Source organism: Carya illinoinensis, chromosome 7, assembly GCF_018687715.1.
Source record: "Carya illinoinensis cultivar Pawnee chromosome 7, C.illinoinensisPawnee_v1, whole genome shotgun sequence".
Classification (NCBI taxonomy): Eukaryota; Viridiplantae; Streptophyta; class Magnoliopsida; order Fagales; family Juglandaceae; genus Carya; species Carya illinoinensis.
The window spans coordinates 33,830,711-33,840,184 of record NC_056758.1 but is presented as its reverse complement, the minus strand read 5'-3'; the positions used below and the strand labels follow the sequence as shown (position 1 = coordinate 33,840,184).

General features: G+C 37.6%; 1 protein-coding gene across 1 annotated transcript; it reads left to right on the top strand.

Moving 5' to 3' along the window:
* Positions 1 to 6,174: 6,174 nt before the first annotated feature.
* On the top strand, positions 6,175 to 8,694 carry LOC122315565 (small nuclear ribonucleoprotein SmD3b). Its single transcript, XM_043131544.1, has 5 exons — positions 6,175 to 6,426; positions 7,398 to 7,450; positions 7,568 to 7,634; positions 7,723 to 7,779; positions 8,394 to 8,694. The coding sequence occupies exons 1-5, from the start codon at positions 6,268 to 6,270 to the stop codon at positions 8,454 to 8,456; spliced, it is 399 nt and encodes a 132-aa protein (XP_042987478.1). The 5' UTR covers positions 6,175 to 6,267; the 3' UTR covers positions 8,457 to 8,694.
* Positions 8,695 to 9,474: the final 780 nt, after the last annotated feature.

The window sequence follows — 9,474 nt, the reverse complement described above, 5'->3', positions numbered from 1 at the left end:
ATCCGGATGTGGAGGACATTTTGATCAAAACTTCAAAATAAACCTCAAATTATGGAAAATATGGTGCTTTGGAGAACCGGATGGGGATGCTTTAAGATATTTGCAATGCATTGACATGTCAGGCTATATTGTGGCACCCCGACTCCCTCGTATGGATTAACAGGAATCGAGATGTCTGTGATGATGGTAATACGGATCATACATTCCAACAATAAGCGTTAAGTGTATGTACATGAAGAAAATGTACAACAAAAATGCATCGGATAATTTAAATAAGTCGAATAAGTACCAGAATTTTTAATACACACAAACCAAAATAAAAGTACTTTAAATATTATACAGTTATTCAACGAAAGTAAGGTAAAGACCATTATTTACATAACCAAAGAGTTATGCACAACCTGCGATTTAAAGTGATCACATCACTCCTCCAGTGGAGCCGATCTCTCAGGCTCAACATCTTCATTTGCATCAAAATTTACGATACTATAAAATAATAATGTAGGGTATCGAATACTGTGAGATTTTAAGTCTCAGCAAGTAATCAACTAAACAATTTAAGAGATAAAAATGCATTCAAGCAACCAACATGTATGCATACACCGTATGAAACATGTATTAGACCCAAAACCATCATTTTTTCAAAGATGATTATTTTTCAACGCACGCCAAAATCTCATTTGACCCAAAACATAGTCATTAAAATAATAAACCGCCATTTTCTCAAACAATGGTCTAATCATAAAATCCACAAATTTTTCATAAAATCCTTTACATATTTGTTTATTAAAAACCGTAATTTTCTTAAAAAATGACCCATTAACCAATTAACACTGTAGACGAGAATTGCAAGCGAGATTCTACCACCGTTCCTGCTTACTATCATTCCTATAGTTCACTTTTCCTCTCTTTCAATCTGTTAGAGCACTATAGGTGAGAATCACAGGCAGGACTCTGCCACCATCCCTACTTACCACCTTCCCTGCTTACTACCATTCATTCAGTCTATTTTTCCTCTCTCTCAACCCTTACCAATCATTTATCACGAATCTAGTCAAATTCATTTCTCACATGAAAATTCAGTTTTTATTTACAATGCATAAATATGCATGTCATAATTCAATAAAATAATCAAGACACCAACACCACATAAAAGCACACAAGCATAATCAAAATCAATAAACAAACACTTCATCAAATCCAACTCGACCCCAATACTCATCGGATTCAAAGTCCAGCACAATCAACCAATCTGCATGAAATTTGTTAGTGCACAAATATATTTAAATCTCAATTTTTTTTTTTTTGAAAAATGACTTACAATGCTAAAATATAATTTTTGAAGGATCAATGAGGTGCAAGAGGTAGTGGCATAGTAACGTAATAGTATAAATTGAACTACGGATATAAGTCTCAAAATACCCAATTTTGAATGGGGACAAACGAAGACTTAGGATGGTTAGGGAAGAGTTTAGAGGTGTTGGTGAAGCTAATAGTGGTGGTCGTCGGCTGTGGGCGGCGATTGAAGGCTACAAAAAGTACAAATCGGATATTGAACTAGACGAGTTTTAATGGTGGTGGATCGGAATTGAGGAATGGTGGTTTGGGTGGCTTGAGGGCTGACGGTGGTGTAGTGAAAAGCTGATGGCCAACAGTGGCGCTAGAACGAAAATGGGCCAAGGCTTGGAGCTGCAAGTGGGGGCTAACAACAACGAGAGAGGAGCTGAAAATGGGTGGGTGAGGTCGCCAGCCGGAGGGGAAGAAAATGGGAAGGGCGATGATGGTCACGGACGGCGCACAGTGGCATTGTGATAGAACCCCATGAAGAAAAGGGTCAACCTAGCCCACCCATGGGCTCATGCATGCCATGGGTCAACTTGGCTCATGCCAACTATGTTATTGCTTATTGTTTATTTTAATTTAATTATTTATTTTCCAATGGGTCTATTGAGAGTTTCCAAATTGTAATCCTTATAAATAGGACCCTTAGTCTTTGCATTTACATATTTTGGCAAACTCCTAGAGGGAAGACTATTGTTTGAGAAATCACAAACTGGTGCCTTGCACTTGGACTTTTTGGGTGCAATTCGTTAATCCCAAAGAGAGGATCACACCTTGCAATTCGTGAATAGGTGTGATTCATTTATCTTGTTCTTGCAACTTGGTACAATTCGTGAATCCAAGTTGTTGTTATTCTTGTTTTTATCAAGTTACAATTCATGAGGTTTATTTCAATTATTGTGCAATCCATGAATCATTAGTTGATTTGTTACCTTTGTTCATTCAAGTTCATAAATTTGTACTTTTATTATTGAGTGTTCTTCTTTGTTCTTGAGTGTTCATCATTTTGTTCTTGGTGTTCATTATTCATTTGCCTCATTTGATCCATCCAAGCACTTAGTGTCGTCCACTATAGTGTTTGCCCTAGTCTATCCCAATGCTCCGTAAGGAAACTCATTCCTTATAGGAGCATTGACTTTCTCTAATTCTAATCCCTTAATTTAATGAATTGATACCCCAACATCAAGGGCAACCATCAAGTCATTCCACCTTGCATTAAACATGTGACGCCTCCAAATCCCCACGCCCGGACACGGGGAAATCGAGACGTCCGAATGGTGACATCGCGGGTCACCACCCTATCGACGAGTGTCAAGTGTGTGTAAAAGCAACAAATTTGCTCGAAGAAATACGCAGCGGATAGTAAAATCATATAACTAAGTACCAGAATTTTTCTTAATATAATACAAAACTGTTCAAAACATACATAATAAAATATTACGAATTACAAATATTATTCAAAACAACAACAAGATATAACTTCAACTTAGAACTTCGGCAGAGCCGCATCCTCAGGCTCAGCCTCCTCCTCTTCCTCGAACTCTGCACCAAAATCTACGGTACCAAAAATGGTGTCGCAGGTAAGTAAAATCCAAACACCACTAGATAAAAACATATAAAACTCAAACAATATGCATGAAAGGATGCCAATGCTCAAAACCCATAAAATCATATTTTTTTCCAAGCACGCCAAAAATCTCATTTGGCCCAAAAACATATCCTTTCCAATTATCACGCCAAAAGTCACATTTGTCCTATATCCGAATTAAACCATTAATCAATTAATCCGTATGCGCCATGACCTCCCCTAGGGGTCATCCGCACACCCTGGCTCTTGTGCCACACCGCAGGTAACGACCACGCGTGTGACACCTAAACGAGCAATGCCCAGTTTTGCACCCCGCGCTTTCGTAACCAAGCATCCTCTAGCCCCCGCTCCCATTGTCGCCCAGCGACAACTCAGGGGACGTCACTCAGTTTATTATGCTCTCGAGTGACCAGATGAGCTCCACCGAGATAATACCCCATCCCGGCTTGGGGTCGTGATACACATGCACCCGAAAATCCATTTATGCCAATAAAACAAGATTTTCTCAATTGAAATAAAATGCATATGTATGCAATATGTAACGTACGCCTCATGGCACAAATAACCAAGCAATCACAAATAACCAAAACCAAACACTCCGTCCTCAATCCATCCGACCCCCGAACTCCTCGGACTCAGTCCGGAATCAACCAACTAGTAGATAAATATTTATTGTAAAAGTAAAATACATTTAAATATAAAAGTAGAGTTTGAAAAATACTTATAGCGCTATATGGTATTTTTCAAAAGCTCGCAGCGTTGCAAACGGCGGAAGAAAAGCAACGTAACAGTGTAATTTACACTGTGGCCGTGGGTAATAAATTACCCACTTTTGAACGGTGACAAATCAAGGCACGAAATTGATAGGGAATGGTTTTGAGATATTTATGAAGTTAAGGGAAATGAGTTTCGGCCGTGGGTGGCAGTGGAAATGGCGTAGGAAGCGGAAAAAGCTCAAATCGGAGTTGAGCTCATGGGAGCTGCTCCAGCAATGGATCGAAGCCGGAAATGGGTGGTTTAGGTCGGCAAGAGGTAGGGGAAGAAACTGTGAAGAGATGGTGGCCAGAGGTGGTGCGACGGTGCCGAAATCGGTGAAAAACCGTGTGGCTTGGAGAAGCTCGTGGTGGCTAACGGTGGTTCGGATGGAGGTGAAACTTGGTGGGGATGTTCACCGGTGAAAGGGGAAGAAAACTGGGTGGGTGGTGTAGGCCACGCCGCCGGCAAGCGGCGGTTCTGGACTGCGAAAGCAACCGGCGACAGGGGAAAAACAGAGCAGGTGCCGTGACTTGCAGGGGGTCGTGGCGGCTAACGGCTGGTCCGATGGCTCTGAAAATTGGTGGGGATGATCTCTGGTGGAAGGGGAAGATAATGGTGGGGGTGGTGTACAACACAGTCGTTGGACGACGACGCAATGGGCGGTCGAAGTGGCAGCGCGCGGGAGAGAGGAAATGGGGAAGAAAGAAGAAGAAAAAGAAAGAAAAAAAAAAAAAGAAAAGAAGAAAAAGAAAAGGAAAAAGGGAAAAAGAAAAAGAGAAAAGAAATGAAATGAGGTCCAATCCTCATTCCGAAAACTAAAAACAGATTCGCCGAAAACGATTTTAAAACTGTAAAACGATTAAAATAAATTAAACACAACATCAAATAAATTAAAAACCAATTAAAATACATTAATTTAAAATAAATAAACTAATATATTAATTAAATTAAAAACACTTATTCAGTGAAAATACACGTAAAAGCGGGTCATCACAAAACACACCGAATTAACATTTAGCCTATCCAATTCCACCATATCTGTTATCATTCCTCTACTCAAACACTACCCTTTGTTGAAGACTAAGCAAGTTGGCAAAATCACTCGGTCACCAACATCACCAAGATGAGCTCGTAATTCTTAGTGTTAGGGACAAGACCGGGGTCCCTAACACATTGTGCGCAGTTGAAAAAACAAACGGAGGGAGAGGGAGGGGGGTGTTGCGCACAGGAGCAGAGAAGCAGAGGAAGGAAATGAGAAAAAGAAAGAAGGGAAACTAAAAAGGGAAAAAAAAAAGGGATGGAAAGAATTAAGATCCAGTGCTCACAACTTAGGTCACAGAATTAATCTAATGAAAAAAATTTAAAAATAGTAAGTTAAACAAAATAATTTAAACGAAATGACTAGCTAAAATAAAATAATAAAAAAAATCCAACAACACTAATTTAAAACCCAATAATAAACTAATAAGGTAAAGAATAATTTAATTACAAAATATTAATTAATACTTAGAAAGTACATCAAAATAAATTTTACAATTTAAAAATCATAAAATAAACCAACGAGAATTATGATAAATTTAAAACAAGAAAACTAATATTTAAATTAAAAAAAATCATTCTATTAAAATATATTAAAATATGGAGTATTACATATATGATCCTATATTAATGATAAGAGAAATATTTTAATTATAAAAAAATTTAATAAAAATAAATTTATAAATTAACATAATTTAATATTATATAGATATTTCTATCATTAAATAGATATAACGAATTATATAAATTTATATTATTTTATAAATTTAATTTTGTGAAATTTTTTATAATTGTAACATTTCTACAGTAATAATGAGTGACGATGTAGAAGAGTAGAGTTCACGGACTATAATATAGCAACGCGTGTGGCATTTAGACGGCGAAAACGCGATTCCGTGAGCTAGGCAACCCATGTAGCTTACATGTTTATTTGTTCGAGAAAGCAATACATCCATCACTGCCTAACTTTAGAGGGGAAAAGGTGTACCATAAAAGCTTATAAAATAAAAAATTTTATTATATATAAATAAATAAAATCACATATTAATTTATATATTAATATTAATTTTTATATTTAAAATTTAAATTAATATTATTTTTAATAAAATTTAATTTTTGACTAATTATATTAAATTAATATATATTAATATATAATTATACTTATAATTAGATTTTTGTATAAAATAAATGATTGCATAAGAAAGAGAAGGGAATGAAGTGTAACTTACGAAAAAGTGCCGTAAAAAGCGCTGAGACTTATTGAGACGATAACCCTCAGCTTTCATTGCTTTAAGAAACGAAAATAACCTTGTGCTGAGACAATCCACAAGTACATGTACAGATAATTGCATACCAAGAATGCCACCACAAACTTTACAAAATGATAAAAATGCCCCTTACCGTTGCTGCGAGCCCAACACTCAACAAGTCAACAGCGCTATAAATTTCAATTCGATAGTCCGGGGAGAAAAAGGGCCCAGAGTTTGGGGGTTAATTAGGGTTTTGCACAGAGTCAGCGAAGGAGAAAGAGAGAGAGAGGCAGGATGAGCAGGAGCTTGGGGATACCGGTGAAGCTACTACACGAGGCCTCCGGGCACGTGGTGACGGTGGAGCTCAAGAGCGGAGAGCTCTACAGAGGTAGCATGATCGAGTGCGAAGACAACTGGAACTGCCAGCTCGAGAACATTACCTATACTGCTAAGGTACCCAAACCCTAGATTTTTTTCTCAAATTTTGGTGCTCTGTATGAGTTTCTTGAACCCTACTGTTTGGTGGTTCAGAAAACTATGCTTCACCAAGACGTTGTGCTCTATGGTAGGTCAAAGTGCTTTAATGAGAACATTTTAGGCCCCTTAGTCTTTGAATGATTGGTTTGAATATGCTTACTCCAGAAATTCTGGGTTAGTTTAGAGTCGAAATCGTCCAAAAAATAAAAAAGTTGAGTCGAAATCGTCTAAATACTTTATGCATGTGGAGCATGGTGTTTATATGGAACAATAAAATGGCGCGATGGTTTGGCAGCAAGTCGCTCGTCTATCGTCACACTTTAAACTAGCTTATGTCCTCCTAATTTCATAAGGTCATACTCTTCGCTTCTCAGATTATAAATTTGAGGTATCAAAGAGATTATGGCTTCCTCTAGATGCATGGACGGTACCCGTAGGAATACGTGCATATATCGTTCACTGTTTAATTTGAGACAATAAGTTATTTTCCCACCTCATTTAGATCAATCTCTATACCTTATAGTCTGCTTAAATTTATTTTCTAATAGGAAACCATGGTCGACAAAAATAGAGAGGGATACTTGGACACAAGCAGGTAGGGAAGGTAATAACCATATATGTATATATATGAAATGAGAATATATATATATATATATGTATGTATATATCAAGATATTAAATTACAATTGTGGAAAATCTGGGGCAGCCAATGCCGTCACTTGCCTGTATACTTTTCATGCGATTCTTCTCATTACCACGAATATTGGCATAGAAGTAGGTTGATGCCAGTTTTATGTACATATATTTGAGCCTTTTCAAATAATGGGTTTTTGGTTCTAATACAGTCATTCCTTATTACTTAAATAGATTTTTAGATAAATTATTTCTCTTGTTTATACTCTTGTTCTATTTCCAATTGTTGCTCATTCTTGTTGACTCATCCACAGGATGGGAAGGTCTCACAACTTGAGCATGTCTTTATTCGAGGCAGCAAAGTCAGGTATCCGAATCATCTGTTGTTTTATAAGACGATTTAAATTATATGTTTCTCAAGTCACCTTTTTGTGCTTGTTGCTAGCTTACTGGAATTTTCTTTAATGATTTGAAATTTTAACAGGTTCATGGTCATACCGGACATGCTGAAGAATGCTCCAATGTTCAAGCGTCTGGATGCCAGGATCAAGGTACCTTTCTGTTTTGAAGTAATTAGAATACTTATGAATTCTACATTGCTTTACTTTTTCTGACATATGTTTTCTGGACTTGTTAAAGGGTAAGGGTGCGGCACTTGGAGTTGGCAGGGGTAGAGCGGTTGCTATGCGGGCTAAGGTAAAACTCTTCTATTTTTGGTGTGTTTAAGCATTCTTCTTTTTGGTCAATAACGTGAAAAATAACATCAATAAGCCTTTTCATTGTTGTCCTTTCATCATCTTCTGGCATGTCATCAAATTATTGGCATGTAAATGAAAGTCACACAAGTAGGTTTTCAATCATTTGATGACAGGTCAAGGAATGATGAATTTATGTTTCATTAAAAGGCTTACAAATAGCATTTCTCCAATAACATCTTTAAAATGCAAGTATGATTTGAGATACTGAGTTGACAGCTGTATATTAGAACTTCAATGAAGCGAAGATAATTTCATTGTCTTACTTGTCAAAGAAAAAATAATTCAGTGTAATTTGTCATGCATGAGAAAATTGGGAGAAACCCGTCATAAATTTATAATGCTGTGTTTCATTTGCCTTAATGAAATTTCTTTTACCCATAAAACATGTAGAATGGTGCGTGAGCAATGTTTATTCTTTTTCATCTTTGAGTGTTGCGCTGAGCAGCAAAAAATACTTTGAAATCTTATTTCGTTGGTATGCACGACCTGCTTCTTTCCTTAATGGATTGGAAGTGTCCTGACTTGCATTATTATTCTTATTTTGTTCTGCAGGCTCAGGCTGCTGGACGTGGAGCAGCACCTGGTAGGGGCATTGTACCACCCGTTCGGAGGTAATCAACCTCTGAACGGTTTCTCACCTCTCCATTGTAGAGCATCGATTGACTCACAGTTAGTTGCCTTTGGAAGCTTTTGGATCCTGCTCTCGATATCCCCAAAATTTATGGAAAAGAATGGGCCTTTTTGGTTAGGTAGAAAAAAAGATGGGAGACAATATTTCTGAACCTTGGACTGATCTTACGTATGAATGTATGTTATGCCAAATTTGTTATAGTCACACTTTTTGTTTTTTCAATCATTTATCATGTACTACTTACATATGTGCCAGTAGGCCTGTGCAAAATATCCGTTGGGCCGCACAACCCGCACAACTCGATTGGGTTGAACCCGCTAAAATCGGATTGAGTAAATGTCGGCTTCGACGTTCCTCCAATCCGACTAATATCGGATGAAATTTGAATCCGACTAATCTCGTTCCTCACTTCCGTTGCGATTGTCTAGTAATATAGATTCCTTCTCCTCGATTTGAAGATCTGAAAACTTGGAGATATGAAGATTCGAAAACTTAGAGCATGACTTTTGATGGTACTCTTTGGTAGCGAGAACGACGGAAGGATCTGAAGGTGCGAGGTTGTTGTTCTTACTTTAACAGAAACTCATATTGTAAATCACAGAATATTAATGCTTCACGTTATTAGCTTTTCTTCTTCTTCTTCTCGTCTCTATTGTGGGCTATTTTGATTTCATCTCCCTGAGGCCGCAGTGGTCAGATTGACTAGCAGTGGGAGGTGCTCCAGCAACAACTCGGCTTACGGTGGCGAGAGCTAACTTATTGGGGCTCGTAAAGATCAGTGGGCTACTGTGAATTCAAGGGATTAGTTTGAAGGATTTACGTACAATTAATGCCTGCCGTAATCGAGAAGATGTTTATTTTCGTGGCTTTGTCTGATCTCTCTTGGGCTTTGCCTCGAAAGGATGTTTCTTTCAAGACATAAAACTCCTCTTAATCAGCCTCTAGTCTCCTTTTGGCATCAGATGAGTAACAACTTGGTTGATGATGGTGGAGCTTCTGGGT

Coding starts and splice junctions, on each gene's coding strand:
- LOC122315565 (XM_043131544.1), top strand. CDS start 6,268: ATGAGCAGGAGCTTGGGGATACCGGTGAAGCTACTACACGAGGCCTCC. Junction 7,451..7,567: donor ATTCGAGGCAGCAAAGTCAG/GTATCCGAATCA, acceptor AAATTTTAACAG/GTTCATGGTCATACCGGACA. Junction 7,780..8,393: donor CGGTTGCTATGCGGGCTAAG/GTAAAACTCTTC, acceptor TTTGTTCTGCAG/GCTCAGGCTGCTGGACGTGG.